Source organism: Myotis nattereri (assembly GCF_964212035.1).
Source record: "Myotis nattereri genome assembly, chromosome: 15".
Classification (NCBI taxonomy): domain Eukaryota; kingdom Metazoa; phylum Chordata; class Mammalia; order Chiroptera; family Vespertilionidae; genus Myotis; species Myotis nattereri.
Genome location: NC_138090.1, coordinates 30,837,204 through 30,860,287, shown reverse-complemented (window position 1 = coordinate 30,860,287; position 23,084 = coordinate 30,837,204). Strand labels below are relative to the sequence as shown.

Sequence of the window (23,084 nt, the reverse complement as noted above, 5' to 3'; positions counted from 1 at the left end):
CCCTGGCCAGTATGGCTCAGTAGACAGATCGTCAGCCCACGCACTGAAGGGTCTTGGGTTCGATTCCCAGTCAAGGGCACAAACCTTGTTTTGCAGGTTCGATCCCTGGCCCTGGTTGGGGCGTGTGTGGGAAGCTACCAATCAATGAGTCTCACATTGATATTTCTCTCTCCACCTCCCTCCCTCTCTTTCACTCTCTAAAATTCAATGGAAAAAATACCCTATTCGAAAGGCTAAGAGCCAAAAAACACTGACAACATCAAATGCTGGTAAAACTCATTTACTGCTGGTGGGAATGCAAAATGGCACAGACCCTTCAGAAAACAGTATGGCAGTTTTTTACAAAACAAAAAGTCTGACTATACAATCACACTCTTTGGTATTTACTCAAGTAGTTGAGAAAACATCCATGTGAGAGAGAAACATGAGGATCGATCCTGAAACCTGGGTATGCGCTCTGACCAGGAACTGAACCTATGACCTTTCGGTGCACAGGATGACACTCAACCAGGACAATAAATCTGTTGTTGTGAGTCACCCAGTTTATGGTTTGTTACAGCAATCACCGAAAATGAGTACAGCACAACAGATATACTTTAAGACAGTGGTTCTCGACCTTCTGGCCCTTTAAATACAGTTCCTCATGTTGTGACCCAACCATAAAATTATTTTCGTTGCTAATTCATAACTGTAATGTTGCTACTGTTATGAATCATAATGTAAATATCTGATATGCAGGATGGTCATAGGCAACCCCTGTGAATGGGTCGTTCAACCGCCAAAGGGGGCACGACCCACAGGTTGAGAACCGCTGCTTTAAGGGCAAGGGAAGGTGAAAAGGAAATCAAGCTCAAAAAGTAATAAAAAGGATTCAAAAGAAAACTCAGCAATTCTATCTGCATCTCAGAATTTTCCTCAAAGCAATAATCATGGATGCTCTGAAAAGACTCATGTGGTCAATGCATTATTTTTAATAATCCCTCCCCCGCAAAAAACGCTCTTTCTGAAATTGTTGAAGGGGTTTATCCACTTTCCCAATTTGACCTTGGTTTTCTAAATAACCTGGGAGCCTTCTAAGGATGGGTGCCTATTGTTAGATTAATGGTGGTAAATTAATACTGACCACTGGAAATCACAATTATATTCTACTAAGATTCTGCTGCTTAAAAAATATGTTCATTAAAATGACCATTAATCATTCAACAAAACAATCTTCAACAGAACTTACTTTAATGTATTCAAACAATGGTATAGCCTGGTTGGATAATTTTCTTGGATTGTCTATTTCTGGATTAATATGGTGTCGATCAGGACAAATCCTTTTGTCTCTGAAAAAAAGTACCCAGATTTTAAAATCAGAGATGAATCTATAATTTAAATCAGAGATCTTTTATTTGAAACACTTTAAAAGATAATATACTAAATACTTCAAATGACACTAACAATACATAAATATGTGAAAAGGACCCTAAATTTTAATTAATGCTGAATTAACGAGTTACTTCATTATTTCTTTAGACATTCTTAAGTATAATACATAAATGAACAAAATGGATTTCCAAGACAGACTCTGAGCCATTCCTTAACCCAAGCATGTCCGAGTCACAGCCTGCAGGCCGCATGCCTCCTTTATTTGGCCCGTGTTAGCCTTTGAGTTTGACATGCTGGCCTTAACCCAAACTTAGAAATAGTTGAAGCTTCAGTTTTAAAAGTCAACATTCTATTTAAAGGCATAGTGGAAACTGCTAATAACCTGTTTAATGCAACATAGATTTAAAAAATACATGTCAAGTTATCTTAAAATTACATTAAATCCAATAGATAAATTATTAGACACCTACTACCCAGTCCCAGCCATCCATTTATGTATCAAGTAATGGCATTATGTCTGGATTAGGGAGAGGCTCCCATTACTGTTAAGATATCCATATTCTCCAAACTGATTTACAGAATCGATGCAGTTGCTATCAAAATTCCAGCAGAGTTTTTGAACAAGTTGACAAACCTGTTCTACAATGTATATAGAGATGCAAGGGACTTAGAGTAGCCAAAACAACCTTTAAGAAGGAAGGGCAAAGTTGGAGAACTTAATATACCAGATCCCAGACTCACTATAATATATGGTACAATACTTGAGAAAAAAATAGACTGGTATAAGGATAGACAAGGAGACCAAGGTAACCGGAAGAGTCCACAAAGGGAACACACACACTGTCGTCTGGTTTATGTTAAAGGCACCAACTCAGTGAGGACACAACGACAATTTAAATAAATGATGCTGCAGCAAGTGATTACCCATTTGGAAAAAGTAAGCGGTGCCTCGAAGCTCACACTGTACACAAAAGTTAACTCAATAGGATCACACGCCTAAATGTGAAAGCTAAAGCTACAAAGCGTCTAGAGCAGCGGTTCTCAACCTGTGGGTCACGACTCCTTTGGGGGTCGAACGACCCTTTCACGGGGGTCACCTAAGACCATTGGAAAACACATATATAATTACATATTGTTTTTGTGATTAATCACTATGCTTTAATTATGTTCAATCTGTAACAATGAAATTGGGGGTCACCACAACATGAGGAACTGTATTAAAGGGTCGCGGCATTAGGAAGGTTGAGAACCACTGTTCTAGAGGATACAGGAGACTGTCTTCATGACCTGGAGACAGACATATATTTCTTCCATAGGACATGAAAAACAGTAGCCACAAAATACTTCGTCAGTATTTAAAATGTCTGTTCATCAAAAGACTATTAAAAGAGTGAAAACACAAGCCACCGACTGGGAGAAGATATTCTCAATGCATATATCTGACAAAGCACTTCATTCTAGAATAAATTAATTAATCCTACAAACCAGTAAGAAAAAGATAAACACCCATTTTTTAAAAATGGGCAAAAGACCTTAACAGGCACATCACAAAAAGAGGATTGTCTAATGTCCCACAAGCATATGAAGAGATAGTCAGCATCATTAATTAGGAAAAAACAAAAGAAAATCACAATGGTTTACCACTACACCCCAGAATTCTAAGTGTTGGTGAGGATATAAAGCAACTCAAACCTTCTCACACGTTACTGATTAAACCGTAAAATGGTCAAGCACTTTGGAAAAGTTAAACATATGCTTATCCCATGATCCAGCAATTCCACTCCAAAGTATATAATCAAGAGAAATGGGTTCATATTTCCACAAAAATATAGGTACAAAAATGTTCACAGCAGCTTCCTATAAAACAGCCCAAACTGGAAACAACTCATAGGATCATCAAGAGAATAGATATATACATTGTGTTATCTTCTATATACTGTATATAAAAGCCTAAGTGACCGGTATGACCGACTGACCAGCTGGTAGCTATGATGCGCACTGACCACCAGGGGGCAGGTGCTTAACACAGGAGCTGTCCCTGATGGTCAGTGCGCTCCCACAGCCAACCTCCTGCGGTCCCTTCCCCCAGCCAGTCAGCCCCGATTGGGACTGGGCAAGATGGCCCCAATCAGCCCCGATCATCGGCCAGGCCAAGGGACCCCACCCTTGCACGAATTCATGCACCGGGCCTCTAGTATTCATATAATAGAATACTGAGCCACTAAATAAACAAATAAGCAAAAGGCTGAGATACATAACAACACAGATAAATGACACAGATATTAGGTTGAATATGAAGTAAAAAAACAAGCAAAACGGATCAATGCTGATGGATATCAGGAGGGCGTTACTTCTGGAGGAAGGGCCCCTTGGGAAGGAGCGTGAGAGGGTCTCTGGGCGCTCTCTCAGAGCCCGTGGTGGTTTACATGGGTGCACATGTCACAAGTCATCGAGCTGTAAACTGGCCACCTGTGCCCTTCACTGTACATCTCAATGACAAAAAAAAGATGCCTGACTTACTTGCAAAATCCAAAAGCCTTAAGGTACGGACAGAGAGGCCTTCTGGCTTTCTTGTCCTCCTTGGCTTCTAGAACGCCTGCAGTAAACTGATACAGCTCCGATGGAATCTTGGCATCTGCTCTTTCCAAGTACCGCAAAACACCCACAGCATGGCATGAACTTCTCTCCGTCAGCAGCAAGACAGATTTGGCCTTTTTACCTCCCTGTTTTGCAAGAGAACCCTTAAAATCGGGGTGAATAAAGGAAGTGGATCATCCATACCAGTCTGAACAACAAAACTTTGTGGATTCTGAATTTTTTATTACACAGTAAAATGTTTAAAGATAATAAAACATAATCAAACCTGTTCAGTTAAACTCTGAAAATGATCAGACATGCAATATAGGCGTCCACCAAAAATTTTTGGTGAGGAAGGAAAGCTGAAGTGAATCACACACGTGGCATCAGTAATGGCCAAGAGGGGTATGCAGTCATCAGTTAAGGCTAGAGAAAAGGATACCGACAGTTTCAAATGAGACTAGAGTATTACTGCACTCTACCACACAATTCCAGCAACCACCTATAATAATCTATAAAAGCATAATATGCTAATTAGACTGAACGTCCTTCCTTCTGGACAAAGCCACGGCGGGCAGGAGCCGAAGCAGAGGTGAGTTGGAACGGAGGCAGAGGTGGCTGCCACAGCAGCAGGGGCCAAGACCCTTGCATGAATTTCATGCATCAGGCCTGTAGTACTTCAATACATTTCTTTATTGCATTTTACTTTTTAGATGAAAAAAGCCTTTTCCTTTAAAAAATATGTATTTTTTTTTTTTATTGATTTCAGAGAGGAAGGGAGAGGAAGAGAGAGAGAGAAACATCAATGATGAGAGAGAATCATTGATTGGCTGCCTCCTGCACGCCCCCTACTGGGGATTGAGCCCACAACCCAGGCATGTGCCCTGACTGGAAATCCAACCGTGACCTCCTGGTTCATAGGTCTATGCTCAACCACTGAGCCACACCAGCCAGGCTCTTTTTCTTTTTATTTATTGACTTGAGAGAGAGAGAGGAAGAGGGGGGCGGGGAGAGAGAGGCATCGCTTTGCTGTTTCGCTTGTTTATGCAGTCACTGGATGCTTTTTGTATGTACCCTAACCAGGGATGGAACCCTCAGCCTTGGCATATCAGGCTAACACTTAACCAACTGAGCTACTGGGCCAGGGCTTTACCACTGTTTCTGTGATTCAATTCCAGAGAAAAGTGGTCTCCTTTTAGCTTAAGGAAAAAAACCCTCTTTTTGTTGAAAATGTAGGCTGCCCATATCTATTTTAACATTTATTTTATACATTTTGACTTTTAAATTTCTAATACTAAATGTCACAATCATTTATGACACGCTTCATCACAGGCAGGTGTGTATATGTAAATGAGACAGTGATCCTCAAGCTGGAACTCCAGGAAGAATGTCTATTCTAGACTAAGGAAGGTTGCTGTCTAATGTCCTGAGAGCCGGGGGGCGGGGCGGGGGGGGGGGCCTAGATCCACATTAATATTAAATGTTTTAAAAATCTTTTTTTTATTGATTTTTAGCGAAAGAGTAAGGGAGAGGGAGAGAAAGAAACATTGGTGTGAGAGTGAAACATTTATCAGTTGCTTCCTGCACGCGCCCTACCAGGGATCAAGCCCGGAAGCAGGCATGTGCCCTAACAGAAAACCGAGCCGGAAACCTTCCAGTGCACAGGACAACACCCAACCGACCCACACTGGCTAGGGCAACGTTAAAATCTGAATTTTCATTTTGGAATTCATCTTAACAAATTCTCAATAAATCTGGGAAATGATGAGAAATTTGGAGATATAGAAATGAATTGAAGGCATGATTCCTAATACCTCTGCCTTCTCTAAATATAAGGAGAAATTAAAACACATACCTAATACAATGTGAGAGCCAGAACTTAACTTCTTCTTCCACTGTTCTAATACACTTTTTAAATTAAAAACCATCTCTTTATGCATTTTCAAGCAAAATATTGAACTGCTTTCTACCACCTGAAGATGAAACCAAGAGAACAGTTCACAGTCAAGAACATAAACTTGAATTTAATTGTTCTGTCAATAATCATCAATATAAACCATTTAAAATTATCCATGAGAGTATTGTATCACTGATCAAATAATTCTTATGAGATGATTGTTGATTTAAATAAATCTATTCCCAAAATTCCCTAGTTTAGACCTAAAAATTTGCTCAAGTGAAACAAATATTATTTTGTTTAAATTATTTTCCTTCTTTTTCAAATAATGCACACATGCATGTGTGTGTATGTATATGTGTGTATACACATATATACATACAAATACATGTACATACAGTAGACCCTTGAACAACATACGGGCTAGAGTGCTGACCCCCCATGCAGTTGAAAATCCGCTGTTGACTCCCCAAAACATTAACTACTTATAGCCTACTTTTAACAAGCCTCTTGAGAACACTCAACACACATTTTGTATGTTATCTGTATTGTATACTGCATTCTTACAATAAAGCTAGAGAAAAAATATTAAGAAAGTCAAAAGGAAAAGAAAATACATTTACAGAACTGAATTTATTTATTGAAGAAAAAAAAACACGTGTATTGTAGATTGCACTGCTGTGAACATAAGGGTGCATATATCCCTTCTGATTGGTGTTTTGGGTTTCTTTTTATTTTCCAGTTTTACTTTTTTTTCAGTGTTTTTTTTTTAAATTTCAGAAAAACGATTTTAAGTAAAATAATGTTACATGCAACAAACCTTAATATTTCAAGAAAAACAATCTTAAATATAATGTTACATGCAATAGAAATTAACATCTCAAGAAAAACGATTTTAAATGTTACATGCAATAAACACCAATTATTCCAGAAAAATGATCTTACATATAATATTACATGCAATAAACATTAATATTTCAAGAATAAAAGGATTTTAAGTATAATATTACCAAAACTGTACTAACATAGTATGATATCACAAAAGTTGTAGGAAAATCTGCAAATAACAGGAGTACTTCTATTCTAGTATATATTTTTTCCCTCTGGTTCTATTTTTGTTCATTAGTTTACATTGTTCATTATATTCCACAAATGAGTGAGATCATATGATATTTATCTTTCTCTGACTAGCTTATTTCACTTAGCATGACGTTTTTAAAGTCTACTTTGTCAGATATGAGTATTGCTACTCCAGCTTTTTTTTCTTTTCCATTTGCATGGAAAATTTTTTCCATCCCTTCACTTTCATCTTGTGTCTTTTGTTTTGAGGTGGGTCTCTTGTAGACAGCATATAGTTGGGTCATGTTTTTGTATCCACTCAGCTACCCTACACTTTTGATTGGAGCATTTAATCCATTTACATTTAGGGTTATTATTGAGAGGTACTTATTTATAGCCATTTTAATTCTGTATGGCTAGGTTTCTCTCTCTCTGTTTCTTCTCAGCAATCCCTTACAGCAATCCCTTTAGCATTTCTTGTAATGCTGGCTTGGTGGTGATGCACTCCTTTAACCGTTTTTTTTGTGTGTGGGAAGCTCTTTATTTGACCATCTATTTTGAATGATAGCCTTGCTGGATATAGTAATCTTGGTCTCAGATCCTTGCTTTCCATTACCTTGAGTACTTCATGCCATTCCCTTCTGGCCTGTAGAGTTTTTGATGAGAAATCAGGTGGCAGCCTTATGGGAACTCCTTTGTAAGTAACAGCTTTCTTTTCTCTTGCTGCCTTCAAGATTCTCTTTGTCTTTAATTTTTGGCATTTTAATTATGATGTGTCTGGGTTTGTTTGGGTTCTTCTTATTGGGGTTCTCTGTGATTCCTGAACTTATGTGATTTTCTCCTTTACCAGGTTAGGGAAGTTTTCTACCATTATTTCATCAAACACCTCTATACCTTTCTCCGTTTCTGCCTCTTCAGGCACACCTACTATTCTAATATTGTTATGTTTCAAGTTGTCCCACAGCTCCCTTAAGCTGGCCTCCTGTTTTTTAATTGTTTTTTTTCTTTTTGGTTCTCTAATTGAGTGATATTTTCAACTCTGTCTTCTAATTCACTGATTCGATCTTCAGCTTCCCCTAATCTGCTGTATATTCCTTCCAATGTGTTATTTGTGATATGTCGTTCTTTATCTCAGACTGTTCTTTTTTCATAGTTACTATATCTTTTTTCATACTGTTAAGCATTTTTAACATCATTACTCTGAACTTGTTTAAGATAAATTTCTTATCTCTGCTTCATTTATCTCTTCTTCTGGAGAATTCGCTAGTTCTTTAATTTGGGGGTTGTTTCTTTGTTTCCTCATTTTGGTTGTCTGTTTGGGTTTGTGACTATGATTTAGATCAGGGGTGGGCAAACTTTTTGACTCGAGGGCCACAATGGGTTCTTAAACTGGACCGGAGGGCCGGAACAAAAGCATAGATGGAGTGTTTGTGTGAACTAATATAAATTCAAAGTAAACATCATTACATAAAAGGGTACGGTCTTTTTTTTCAATAGTTTTATTCATTTCAAACAGGCCGTATCCGGCCCACGGGCCATAGTTTGCCCACGGCTGATTTAGATAGATCCTCTATACCTCTCAATTTCTAGTGCAGTGGTTCTCAACCTTCCCAATGCCATGACCCTTTAATACAGTTCATGTTGTGGTGACCCCCAATTTCACTGTTACAAATTGAACATAATTAAAGCATAGTGATTAATCACAAAAACAATATGTAGTTATATATGTTTTCTGATGGTCTTAGGCAACCCCTGTAAAAGGGTCGTTCAATCCCCAAAGGGGTCGAACAACCCACAGGTTGAGAACCACTGCTCTAGTGCAGTACAGTGTTAAAGGCTGTTCTGACTAATTGGATCAGGCAAAGACTCAGAGCCTCCAGAAACCACCTCTGTCTAGAGCAGTGGTTCTCAACCTTGGCTGCACATTAGAATCACCTGGGAATCTTTTTAAAATCCTGATTTCTGGGCCTCATCCTCCAGAAATTCTGTTTCTTTGTTACTAATGTTGTGGCCCCACCCCATAACTAAGAATTTCTGGAGGATGAGGCCCAGAAATCAGGATTTTAAAAAGATTCCCAGGTGATTCTAATGTGCTGCCAAGGTTGAGTACCACTGGTCTAGAGCAGTGGTATTCAACCTGTGGGTCTCGACTCCTTTGGGGGTCGAACGACCCTTTCACAGGGGTCGCCTAAGACCATCGGAAAACACATATATAATTACATATTGTTTTTGTGATTAATCACTATGCTTTAATTATGTTCAATTTGTAACAATGAAAATACATCCTGCATATCAGATATTTACATGACAATCATAACAGTAGCAAAATTACAGTTATGAAGTAGCAACGAAAATAATTTCATGGTTGGGTCACAACAACATGAGGAGCTGTGTTAAAGGGTCGAGGCATTAGGAAGGTTGAGAACCGCTGGTCTAGACTCTAGAGACTAATGAGATTCAGACGTGAACTGCCCCCGGTGGCGAGAGTATTTCCAACAGGCGGGGCAGCTGCTCTGCCTGGAGGCTAACTGTTACTTTTAATCTCTTAAGTGGCCTCAGGGCAAGGTGCTTTCCAATAGGGTGTGTTAACTGTCTGTCTTCCCTTCTTTCCCCCTCCCCTTGCCCCCCCCCCCCCACAAGGCAGATGTCTATGTGGGAAAGATGTCCTCCACTGTGTAAGGGAATGACTCAGCCCAGGAAACTTGGGGTGTCTGCCTTCTGAGCTCTATCCCCCAAGTCCCCAGTCCTGGGTTTTGCTCTCACAGCTCCAGTCCACTTCACCCTCCCTCTGCCAGAGCACAAGGTGGGTGGCTCCGCAGGGAATTTTTGTGCGTTGGCCCTTTCAGAGGGTGCCCGAACTTTCAGCTGCCATTCCCTGGTAGACAGCACCCCACTGCTTTTCACAGCTAGATGCTATGTGGGTACCCTTCTCATTGTGGTGCTCTCTGTTGGGGAGCCCAGCTTTGGGAATAGGTCCCAGAGTTCTCAGTGGTACAACTCCCCCTCCTCCCCACAGCTGATATATCTCTCTGGGACTTCAGTTGCCATCTGTGGGTGCCTGGCCAGCCCTTTGGCGCCTCCACCCCTCCTACCAGTTTCTATGCTGTCTCCACCTTCGGTTCTTGGGTATCAGGGTTCTCTCCTGTGAGTTCTCCATTAATTATTCAGGAAGCCTTTCCATATTTCAGTTGTAATTCCAGTTTGCTCCTGGGAGCATGTCCATGCAGCATCCTCCTCCTCTGCCACAATTTTTAATCTGGTATTTCAGGTTTCTTAGAATATATTCCTAGAAGTGGGATCACTGGGTCAAATGGCAGTTCCATATTTAATTTTTTGAGGAAACGCCATACTTTTTCCCATAATGGCTGCACCAGTCTGCATTCCCACCAGCAATGTACTAGGATTCATTTTTCTCCACACCCTCGTCAGCACTTTGTCATTTCTTGGAGTTGTTGATGGTAGCCATTCTGACAGCTAAGATTTGGAAACAGCCTAAGTGCCCATCAGCAGATGAGTGGACAAAAACTATGGTACATTTACACAATGGAATACAACTCGGCTGTAAAAATGAAAAGACTTACCATTTGCAACAACATGGATGGACCTGGAGAGTATTATGCTAAACTAAATAAGCCAGTCAGAGAAAGATCAGTATCACATGATCTCACTCATATATGGAATCTAATGAACAAAATAAACTGATGACCAAAATATATCCAGACATAGAAGCATGGAACAGACTGACGAATTTCAGAGCGAAGGTGGGGCTGGGAGGGTGGGTGGGGAGGGATTAACCAGGAATTTATATGCATATATGCATAACCCATGGACACAGAGAAGAGTGTAGTGAAGGCCTGGGAGAGGCGGGTGCAGGGTGAAGGGGATCAATGGGAAAAGAAAAACAAAAACAAAGGGACCATCTGTAATACTTTCAACAATAAAGATAAATTTAAAAAGAAAAAAACATTTGTAAGTTGACCCATGCAGTTCAAACCGGTTTGGTGTTTCGGGTTGTGTTGAGAGTTAACTGTATATCTATATGTATACACCAAATTTATGGCACTATTATCAACAGGAGCTTTTTAAAAAATATATATTTTTATTAGAGGCCCAATGCATGAAATTCATGCAATAGTAGGCCTTCCTTCCCCTGGCTGCCAGCACCAGCTTCCCTCTGGCACCCGGGACCCAGGCTTCCCTTGAAGTCCTGGCTTCATCCAGAAGGTCGTCTGGAAGGACGTCCAGTCTAATTAGCATATTACACTTTTATTATTATAGACTGATTTCAGAGAGGAAAGGAGAGAAAAAGACAGAAACAGCAATGATGACAGAGAATCACTGATCAGCTGTCCCCTTCTCCCCAACATGACCCCCCACTGGGGATCAAGCCTGCAACGCTCATTCGCATCATGACCTCCTCGTTCATAGGTGGATGCTCAACCCTGAGCCACACTGGCCAGGCTCAACGGGAGCTTTTTAACATCACCTGCTAGTTCATTATTGCTCTAATGTAATGTACTACTGATTATTTTATTTTGTATTCAGCCTCGTTTCTACATTTTAGCATTAATTTATACACAATTAGATTAAATAAATCTTTAGCCAATTCATGAATCGGATCCTTCGAATGCTCTGCCGAGACAAAATAGAAAGCCCTACCCGCCACCCGCCACCCCGCCTCGCCCCCCCCCCCCCAGAAGGTTTGCCTCAGAGGAAAGGCCGCCCCACCTACTAGGCCCCTCCCCTCAGCGCAGGCCTCCCCTTTTCCTTTTTCTTTCTTTTTTTTGAAGGGTTTTTTTGTTTGTTTAATACATCTGAAAAGAATGCATATACAAAGAATTGAGACACGAGAAAGCATTGGTTCAAAACTAATGAAACTACAAGAATTAGGATTTGGGGAGGGTGGAGAATATTACCCAAACATGTTCAACAATGTTGGGAACTGCAACCAAAATAAGCTGATAAAATCCCTATTAACACTTATGAAGAGTCTTCATAAGACTCTCTCCATGGTTTTGATTAAACTAGAGCCTCAACTGGCTGCTCTAGGGTTCCTCATGCAAAACAGAAAGAAGGGGATTCCTCTGACTGGTCCCCATGCTGTTAAATGTTCTCCCCACCCCCACCCCACCCCTAGCTTCTTAATGAAGCGGGTCTCCATCCTCATAACTTGAAGAGGATGTGAATCATTCCACAGACATCTGTCTTCTAGCACCCCTCATATATACCAGGTCTTCGGCTGTGTTCTAGGAACACCATACCATACACTATTAAGCTGCACATCTATGCTAAGCATATAAAACAATGACTGACAAGGAAAAAAATTTTTTTAATTATGTACTTAATCCATTTGGTATATTTCAAAAGGTGCAATATTACCCTGACTGGTTTGTCTCAGTGGATAGAGCGTCGGCCTGCACACTGAAGGATCCCAGGTTCGATTCTGGTCAAGGGCACACACACACACACACGTGCAATATTTTCTTCATTTATCAGTGAAAGAAGTTAGACATTAACTTCAAAAATAAAATCAGCAAACGGCTAACAAATTTCCTTGAAAGTCAGTCACGTATATAGTGCACCCTAGAAAAGAGGAGGGGCAAGACAGGTTCCACCCACTTTCCTGAGTTTCATTAAATACTGAACCTACTCAAGGGAGGAGAGAAAAGGCAACTTTCAAAAAGGAATGTCACTAAATGAGGCATTTACCATACTCCTTCCTAAGAGCACCGGTGGGGAACATGTTTTCTAAACTAGATCGAGGAAGTAGAATGTGGAAACGCTCCATCCTCCTCACCTGAAGAGCTGTCCAATGGTTAACAAATTTTTTTTTAAATTACTAAATAAAAACGAACTCCACACACACCCCCCTCCCCTCCCACCGCAAAAAAAAAACAACCCAAACAAACAAAAAAAAAACAACTAGATGTCTCAGATCACTCTCCAGAGTGGAAGCCGGGAGCAGCTTCAACAACCCGAATTAGTCTGTTACACAGTCATCATAAGCATGCCTTGCTTTTAAACAAAACAAAAAAACAAAACAAACACTAGTACTGCTCACTTTTCTGACAATACACAATTACTCAAAATTAACCAGTATTTTTAGGGGGAAAGGGACCGTATCTGTGGGCCTGTTTCACACGAGTGCATGTGGGTAGGTGCAGGGCATTTGTCATTACTGCAAGAACGAATTTTAATTTTTAACCTTTAGTCTGATTTAAACATTGCTTTTAGTATGATGCCGAAACCAGCTGTGCAGAAAGGGCTCTGGAGAGATGTTCATGGCAGCACACACCTGCGGCTCTTCTTCGGTTCTGGAGGCTCCAGGGCAGCCGATACTGCTTCGTCAAATACATTCTTTAGGCCTTTCTGTGTGAGTGCAGAACACTCCACATACTTGACAGCCTTCAGGTCATGGGCCAGCTTTTCAGTAGTCTCTGGAGTGATAGGTTTCTGTTTTTTCTTGGCAAGTTTCTCAGTCGGAGAGGGGTCATCTCTGAGATCAATTTGGGTCCCAACAAGCAAGAAAGGAGTCTTTGGACAGTGGTGAGTTATCCCAGGCACCCACTTTTCTTTCACATTTTCAAATGAGGATGGAGAGACCACTGAAAAACAGACTAGAAATACATCTGTTTGCAGATAACTCAGCGTTCATAATCTGTCGCAATCCTCTTGCCCTGCAGTATCAAAAAGTCCGAGTATATGGCTCTCCACCAATCATAACTGTGACTGCATAGTTGTCAAAAACAGTCGGTACATACTCAGATGGAAATTTGTTTGTTGTGTAGGATATCAGAAGACATGTCTTACCAACAGCACCATCACCCACAACAATGCACTTAATTGTCTGCATTGCTGAAACAGTTTTATATCCACTTTAAATATTTCAAATCCAATGATGACCTCAGCCGCTCCACCGGGCCTGCCACCCTTTTTCATTTTGCAGCAGAACCCATTCTGATGGATGCTGAACTTGTAAACTTTTATTCCCGTCAAATATTTACTCAATAATTCTGATGACTCGAGATCCAATCACAGTTTAAACAAACAGCAAGAACATTTTATGTGTTCAGAAGGGGATAGGGCTCACCTTACACACTATTTCAGTTTCACCTACAGAACAGGTGAAGATCAAGGTCTTCTGTGCCTGACTTGGAATGAAGTCAAGAGTCTGGAGTAAAGTAGAGGTTTTTTCACTTTCTAGGCAAAGATGTACCACCTAGTAAGGAAATACAGAAACAATGTGATTTTTTAAATGTTTAAGGTGCTCCAGTTTTACTTTACTTAGGCAAGTTATGATTTTAATACAAAAGGATGTGTAGGAAACCCATATAAATTTAACTTCCCAATTACAGATTTGCTGATGATATTAAAGCTATAATCCTATATAATAAAAGGCTAATATGCAAATTGTCCCCTCAGGAGTTCGACCGACCGGGAGTTCAAAAGCTCGCTATGGCGTGCACTGACCACCAGGGGGCGGGATGGAACGAAGGAAGGCTCTGGCTGGCAGCCGGGGGAAGGAAGACCCCAATCTGTCCTGATTGCCAGCCAGGCCTAGGGACCCTACCCGTGCACGAATTTTGTGCACCAGGACTCTAGTCTTTTAATATTAAGTCATGATACATTCATTAGCACCCCACCACGCCCCCATGACTCATTACCTGTTGGACACCACCGTAGAGAGCAGCCTCTTCCATGGCAGTGATCACGATGTAGGGATCATTCATGAACTCTTTGATTAAATGCTGTATATGTCTGTTCCAATGAACTCCAACTGCAACAATTTGATGTGGTGCAGATTCCCTTTCTTCAACTTCAATATTTTTTTTAAAGTTATCTAATATAGCAAACATCTAAAAAATTAGTATAATTTAATTTTTATTTCAAAAGAGATTAGTTTGACAAAACTTAAAAGGTAAAGTATTGTATATTTTCTGTTTTCAGAGTGGAGAAGGCCTTTACAAACATAAAAGTAACAAAAAAGGAAAAAATGCTAGGTGCAAACAAAATTAAAACATTAACATCCAGGTAAATACGTGTAACATATGTACCAAAGGATTAACACCCTTATACAAAAACTTATACAAACTGATTAAAAAAGACAATCCCACCAACAGAAAATAATAAACAAGCAATTCATTGAAGAATGAGTACAAATGGCCAGTATGAATTCATGCTCAACTTAACAAGTAAATAAGGAAATACAGATTAAACTAACCAGAAGCCATGTTACAAATCAGACTAGAAAAGAAAGCTGGACTGAGGCCTCCCACTGCCAGGGGTGCAGGGAGGGCAGCGTGGCGGCACATTGCCTAAGGGGGTGTAAACTGCTTCCAGAAAGGCAACTGTACAGGACAGTCTTCTGGATATTAGTTTTGCAAATAAGAATTGAGATTCTAGAGGCATTCAGAAACCCTGCGCAGACCGACAGAGTCAGTATCTAAAGCTTGGACTTGAACCTGAGGCCATCACTGCTCCCAAATGACTGCTCTTGGTCATCATGTTACACTGCTTCCAACAAATGTCTTATAAGAATTCAGTCTTTGATCCATTAATCCCCTTTGTAGAAATTTACCCTATGGGAAATGTGCTAAAAAAACGTATTATGTTCTGAAGCCACACACACACACACATACACACACAATGTTAAATATCTAAAAATAAGACAATTATAAAATAAATTAAGTTATGTCCATAGAACTCAATATCATATGGCAAGTAACAATCACACTGTAGAATAGTAACAATACAATGCTATTTACTAAAAAATGCAACTTATAAACTACCACAGAAAGATACTGATATTATTAATTCCTATGACAAGGAATTACAAAAAAGAAAGAACTACCCCAGAATAGTGACAGTGATTTCCTGAGTGTAAGATTATGGGTGTTTTCAAGTGCTCTCCTCTATTTCCCAAATTTCTGCCCAAATTTCTAATATAAAAATTGCTTTTATAATCAGAAAAATTTTAAATAATTTCAAAAACCTCCATAGTTTTGCTTTTCAAATAGAACACTGGTAAGAAAAATTTCAGAAAAAAAATTCTCTCTTCTTAATCATAGAAATTAAAGAGAAAATTTTTTAAATTAACCAGCTTCTACCACAAATAGACACTCTTCTTGAACCCTAAAAACAATGAACACTTTATATATTTGAGTAGTAATGATATCTAAATGGATGCCTTACTTACTTGTTCATTAGCTTCAAAGAATAATACTTCCACCTCATCCAAAATGAGGTGACAGAGTCTAAGAAATAACAAGCTTTGATATCTGAGAAGTCTCAGGAGGCTATGTGGTGTTGTAACCATTATATCACCTATATTTTAAAAGAAAAAAAATTAACATTTTAGATTTTCCACAGGTTTTTCTAACATTTCCTTTCCTAAGATTCCACATACTTTCTAGAGATGCCTTCTAACAAAACAAAAGCTGTTTTCTTGCTCAGGCGGGTAAGGCAAGAAGTTTACCTGCCCAGCTAACCCTGCTCATTTTGGGATTAACTACCTGGGCTCCCATCACGTTCTGCACAACTAAAAGACAGGGAGCGTTTAGTCAACATCTAACGAACAGGAGGCGTCAGCAGGTAGGTCATAAATGAATGAAATCAGTTTTCTCTTTTTCTCACAGAGATAAGCCAAGATAAACCTTCATCATCTATACCCATCGGAACTGACAGGGGCGGTCTGAGCTAGTGACCATCAGCTGCATCCCTCAGCTCCCTGACACCTGCAGCTCCCGGGCTGCTGGGCGGGGTCCCACTGTGTTCCGTAGGGAAAACCAAACAGCTGGGAAGGATGCTTACAGCCCCTTGGAAGCTTCATATTTTTGGCTTCATCTTTGTGGAGTCCAATTGTTAATAACATAGGATGAAGAGGCCTGGAGGACACGCCATAGTCTCCCAATAACTCAAAAATAAATTGGGCCTTTTTCCACCCAGGACACAGGATGACTGCCAGAGGCTGCAAAGACAAACAAATCCACATAATTTTGGACAAAAGTTAGGAATCAGACACATTATCTGTGAAGCATGTAGACACTTTGTCCAGAGTAAGCACTATATAAATTTTTATCATCATCACATAGGTCAGAAAAGTTAAACTGTAATTTCATCAAAAAGGATTGAGACACATTGGCTCAGACTTTGCTAGGGCTTAAACTAGGCACTTTACAAGTATTAATCCCCTTAGTCCTTAAAACACTCCTACAGGACAGAACCTATCGCTACGTCATTTCACAGAGGCAGGGTCTGTGGCACAGAGAGGGGAAGTCAGTTGCCCAAGGCTGCACAGCTGACACATGGTAGCAACAAGATCTGAAGCCAGGCAATCTGGCTCTACAGCTCCTGCTCCTCAGCGTAAGGGTGAACTAACCGCTTCCTGAAAGGGACCTTTAAGAAGGTTAACATCTCTTCCTCAGGTGACTGAGTTTCCCGTAGCACCATCTGAGCCCTGCCCTCCACTCTGCCACAGATATCCCCCGAAGGCGCACAGCCTGCCGAACACCTTCCTGCACACCTGCCCGCACCTAACTGAAGACAAGAGGAGACGGCTTTCCTTCACACAGATCCCGGGGAGCGCCAGCTTCCAGGTGTCAGTGTAAAAGCAGGCTGACCATGGACATGCAGAGGCAGCAGATTGGACACAAGAGACAGCACCTGGACACCCCTCCTGGCCCAGCCAGGGTTCTATCTCCACACAAGCTGCACCTCATCAACGCGGTCAGCTACTGACTGACTGATGGATATAAATGTATCCATTTAGTTTTATTAAATCAATACATAATAACTTAGCCAATGCAGATTTCCAAAGGAGAATCATTACACTACCTAGCATAATTCGAAAAATAAACTGTCATCTTTTCTAAAACGCAAGTCCAAGTGTCTTTTCGTACTGCTATTTCTCACCTTGTAATGAGGGGCAGAACAATTTGCAGGGTGTCCTTTGGGATAGGATCTGAGACAAAGGCCACACCCAGCAAAGCAGATGTCACTACCCCACTATCAAATATCTGATCCTCACACCCCATTTCTCTCCTCGCCATCATTTTTCTCAGCTATCTTCAGATTCTGACACATGGGAAAAACAAAGTAGGTTTATAAAAGTGTGGGGGTGCTATGAAAATATTTGAAAGAATATGAGACGATGACAGAAAACCTACATTCTAAGCTCACTTCTTGTCACACTTGCCAGCTGTTAAGAATTTAAACCAGTAACTTCCCATTAATTTAATTTTCTCATCTCTAATACTGGTGAAAAGAACACATGGTCTGACCATCTCACAGGGTAGCCAGGCCAACTAGATAACCAGTGAAATACTTTTTATAAACTATCTATTTGTCTCTAAAAGCTGGACTCTCTTGACTCAGCGGATTGCCCACAACAGGGAGGTCAAAGGTGAGAATAGTGTGAGAAGCGATGACTGTGATCAGATAAAAGTTTCTCATGGGACAGTTTCTGTCCTGACAGTTTGAACACCAAATGAATAATGTAACCTAAATTTTACTAAAGTTAGGTGTAAATTTCAAAAGAAATATTTAATCCATTTTGTTGTGAAACAAAATTGTCAACTTACTCCGTTTCTACTTGGTAATGACTTGTAGCAGCCCCCTGTTTGCAAAAGCGTAAGCACTGGTGGAAGGTACAACAAAGGGTCATTTCCACACTGAGAAATGACCACCACGTCACAGCCGCGCGCTATGGGAGGCCAGGAGTAAGATGCAGTGTGGCTAGGTCCCAGAAACTTATTTCTTTGAAGAGCCTACAAAACATCAATAACCAAAAACCACAATAAACTAATGAAAACCCATCTCATTGCGCATTTACCCCAACAACATGTATACGTTGCTCATTCTGGCATTTTCCACTGAATCTTTTCTAGCACCAAAGTCCTGCTAGAAGATTCTTGCTTTTCTAGGCTCCAAATTAAAGGATCCAACTGACCGCCCAGGTGCTTAACGCTCTCCAGCACAAGGATATGGCTTCTTGTCTAAATCTGCCGGTGCATCAACTTCACTTGTCAATCTTTTTAAAAACATGCCTTTATTTGCTTATTTTCTATATGACTGTTACTAAAACCTCCCAAATGTCCCGAGTTCTCCAGCCACATTGACACTATTTTCCAAAAGGCTGATCTCATCAGTTATCTCCATGAAGTCCTGCTCCCAGGCCCTGAGCCCACGGAAATCAGGACTGACTCCGCTCTGCACCTTGTGCACAGCTGCCATCCTGGCATCTCCCTGCTCCATCCCCCTCTTGTCTGCAACACACGCTGTCTTCTTTACTTTCTTGTGTTGGTGAACATATTTCAGTTGCTTCTTGACAAAGGGTGCAGTGAGGCTTTGCACATCTGAAAATGTCTTCATTCCCCCTCACACTTCGTTGATAGACCTCTAGGTTAGAAATAACTTATTAGAACTTTGGAGTCAGTGCTCCTCTGCTGTTACGTGAAGTCTGCAGCCATTCCGATTCCTATCCTGCATGTGGGACCAGATTCTTCTCCCTGGAATCCTTCACGGTCTCTGAATCCCTCCAGTTTAGATGCTTCGCAACAACATCTACTATCTTGTTCCTCCGTTGGGCTGGACCTGTGGTAGGTAAACTCCCTTAAATCAGGAAGTCATATCCATTGAGTCTAGAAATTATTCATGTGTTACTGTTAGAATTGTCTGCCCTCTTCCCCCTTTCTTTCTGGAAATTCCATTTCAGATACTGGACCTCAAGTTGGCACTCAATTTCTCTTTTCCTCCCTATTTCCATCCGTTAGTCTTTTGTTCTACTTTCTGATTATTAGCTTTTACCTCTCAAATCAACTATTGATTTTTATTTCTACAACAGTATGAATTTCTAATAATCTATTTTTTATTCTCTGTTCCTTTTCTATAGTGCCCTGTTATTGTCAAATACATACAATATATACCTTATTTCTAAGGATATTTATTTTCTAATGTTTTCTTCTATTCTCTACACGGTTTATTTACATCAGTTTGCTTGGGTCTTTTTTCCCTTGGGTGAGGGCTTTCCTCAAACACCTAACCATCCCTGACGCTCATCTGAGGGCGGAGCAAAGCTCAGCGCCATGTGCGAGTCCCATCACCGGGGAACACGGGGCAGCAAGCGGATGTTTTTAGTGGGAGAATCTCAAACGGCACCATCTAAAGGTCATTCTCTAGGGCCATTCAGTTTCTTCCTTCTCCTTCCTGAGCAACTGGCTCTGGGTGTTTAGGAAACAGGGTGGGGAAGCTCACGACCCCCACCCACTTCACTCCTCCCTCAGGGTGTCGGCCACACTCTGCAACCCGGAGCCTGAGGAAAGCTCTTGTCCACTAAAGACTTCGCTCTCATTCTAGTAGCCCTTGGGATTTTATTCTTTAAAAAAAATATTTTAGCCCTGACTGGTTTGGCTCAGTGGATAGAGCGTTGGCCTGTGGACTGAAAGGTCCAAGGTTCGATTCCAGTGAGGGGCATGTACCTTGGTTGCTGCTGGGGTCCAACCCCAGCAGGTCCAGGGGTCCCCAAAGGTGTGGACGGAGTCGGCGAAGAAGGAATGACACGGAGACAGCGTTCAGTTGATCAGCAGCCTAGCCAGGATCTCTAGCCAAGTTCTGGTTAGGATCTCCAGCCAGGTTCTGTGTCCATGTTCTCTTGCTAGGTTCTCCAGTCAGGTTCCCCAGGTTCCCCAGCCAGGTTCGGTCACCAGATTCTGTAGCCAGGTTCTTCAGCCAGGTTCTGGCTAGGTTCTCCAACCAAGTTCTGTAGCCAGGTCCTGTCCAGGATCTTTTGCCAGGTTCAGTCACCAGGTTCTAGTCAGGTTCTCTTGACATGTTCTATCCAGGTTCTGTAACCAGGTTCTGTCTCTAGGTTTTTTGTCAGGTTCTCTCGCTAGGTTCTGTCTCTAGGTTCTGTGGCCAGTTTCTGTCCAGGATCTTTTGCCATGTTCTCTCCAGCGAAGTTCTTCTGTCTCTAGGTTCTGTGTAGGTTCTGTGTCTAGGTTCTGTGTCTAGGTTCTGTGTCCTGTTGTCTTGTTACATCTGTATTTATACCAGTTGATTCCAATCCTATCAATCTCTATTCCAAAGGTTAGAGCGTTTCTTATCTCCATTCCAGGGAGTAAAGATTATGTAGCTTAAGCATAATTGTTCGTAGTTAAAGTGATTAATTACCCGCCTGGCACTTAGTTAAGGGGTTTTATTCCCTCCCTAACTTCAGGGGAAAATCCCTACCTGGGGAAACAACCTTTCTCAGAGAGGTGACCTTGGTTAAAACACATAGTGCCAAGAAGGTGAGCAAACATATTAAGAACAGTATGCCATATATGCCAGGTCCCTTGAAACAGCAAGGATGGACCGGCTCCCGGCAGGTTGCGGGAACATCCCCAGTGTGGGGTGTGCAGGAGGCAGCTGATCAATGTTTCTAACTCTCTATCCCTCTCCCTTCCTCTCTGTAAAGAATGAATAAAATATATTTAAAAAATATATATTTTAAAACTTTTTTTTTATCAAAAAAGGAAGTAAACATGTATGATCAATTTACTATGTAAAACAAAGGTCTATAAAGCAATTTTGCTAAGATGTATATCATAACTGTCCTGGCAACTCATTTCTTCCAAGTCCTTTCTACAGGCACTTTTGAGAACTTATTTCAGAAAAGCACTTACAGTTACACATGGTTTCTCCATAAAAGAATTAGTCACTTGTAAGAAGTTAGCCTGGACTTAAGAATAAATAAGAAATTAGTAACAGAGGCTTATAAGAGAATTTCAAAAGCAAAGAAATTATACAAATGTAAGTTCAGTAGAAGCTTTTATTAAAAATCCTTCCACCTTCGGGCAGGTCAGTACTCCTCCTCGAGTTTGGTTTCAGGAGCACTTTTACCTTTTTCAGGTCTGCCGAAAGCGGCGCCATGTCGATGGACAAGCAAGGCTCAATCTTGTTCCGGAGCACCGCAGAGGCCTGCTGTGCGCCCGCCTTCAGCTTCTGCAACTAGAGGACACGCACGTCAGTCTGCCTGCGGTGTCAGCACAGGACACCAAGAACTTTATGGACATGAGAAAAGACAAGAGTTTGATTTCAATGTAAAAACCTAGGTGTATATGCCTATCAAAAAACATCAAAACTACCAAAATGAAAGGAAGATCTTCTAGTATCCCCACTCCCAAGAAGAACTATTTCTCTAATTGTCTCACTAGACAATTTCTAAAAGGATGTCTTCAGATAAAGTCTCCAACTGAAGGGGTTTCTCTTCTAATCTCAAGTATAGAGGGAGGAAGGAGAGGGATTTAAAAAGTAGTTTTCTTTCTTTTTTCACTTTTTTTAAGAGTTGTAATACCTGTTGCAGATCAGAGATTCCATCAGCTCTCAAAGGATCAGGATTTAAAAACTGCAATAATCTGTAAAATAGTTAAAAAGACAATTTGAAGGGAAAAAATTGTGTCTTTTTCTTGAGTTATTATTTTAATTCTTCTTGGGCAGAGGTAAACTTGTTCTGCTTTGCCTGTTCACTGTGGTACAAAGGCCACTGTGGTCAAGGCAGTCCCAGGCTTCCCCCAACCCCACCCTGGGCCTCAGGCTGTGGACACAGAACTGTCAATCCCAGGCCACCTGCTGTGAACCAGGAGAAAGGCTGCATGATCCCCAGGTCATCACAGTTCTAAACTATCCACCGTCTCCTTCCTTCTTTGCTGTTGAATCCTGAACACATCCAAGTCCCTGCAACCCACAGTGGACGGATGAAGTGCAATCAGTGGTTCTAAGTAAAGGACACTCAGCCAAACAGGAGGTCAGATACAACCTTCTAATACAAAAGTACCAGGCAATGGAGCTGTCTCAGAGCTCCTTTGCTAAGCAGTTCAACAAAAGAAGAAATGAGTTACATGGGCAACGCAAGGTCTTTTGTTCCACGGAAAGCGCCCACTGTGACACCACAGCTTTCAGGTGTTAGGGAGGCGAATGTTAATCCAGGTGTCACTCCAGATCTGCGGGCTCCATGGCTGCCTCGGAGCTCCTAGCCTTGAAACACCCTGCCTAGCTTCTGCTGGATGAGGACACACACCCCACAGGGTGGCTTCTGGGAAGCTGGGAGCCTGAAGGACTTCCACAGTCAACACCTCACCCCAGTCATCTCAAGCTAATTAGCGAACAGCATGACCTGTACCCATTTCTGAACTGTCTTAAACTT

General features: G+C 41.1%; 1 protein-coding gene and 1 pseudogene across 2 annotated transcripts in view; both read right to left on the bottom strand.

Moving 5' to 3' along the window:
- The window catches only part of TDRD12 (tudor domain containing 12), a gene marked incomplete at its 3' end in the record, with an annotated part of 85,860 nt that overhangs the window by 23,437 nt on the left and 39,339 nt on the right, over positions 1-23,084 (bottom strand). Inside the window, exons 12-22 of the mRNA XM_081108362.1 lie at positions 22,236-22,296; positions 21,782-21,889; positions 18,484-18,669; positions 16,715-16,871; positions 16,101-16,228; positions 14,569-14,760; positions 13,995-14,123; positions 5,804-5,921; positions 4,235-4,374; positions 3,892-4,112; positions 1,229-1,328 (exon numbers count right to left, since the gene is read on the bottom strand). Of these exons, the coding sequence (XP_080964488.1) occupies positions 1,229-1,328; positions 3,892-4,112; positions 4,235-4,374; positions 5,804-5,921; positions 13,995-14,123; positions 14,569-14,760; positions 16,101-16,228; positions 16,715-16,871; positions 18,484-18,669; positions 21,782-21,889; positions 22,236-22,296 (1,540 nt within the window). The remainder of the gene's footprint in view (positions 1-1,228; positions 1,329-3,891; positions 4,113-4,234; positions 4,375-5,803; positions 5,922-13,994; positions 14,124-14,568; positions 14,761-16,100; positions 16,229-16,714; positions 16,872-18,483; positions 18,670-21,781; positions 21,890-22,235; positions 22,297-23,084) is intronic.
- LOC308531351 (cell division control protein 42 homolog) lies at positions 13,184-13,757 on the bottom strand (annotated as a pseudogene). The gene has a single exon. The product of its transcript is annotated as a cell division control protein 42 homolog (transcript).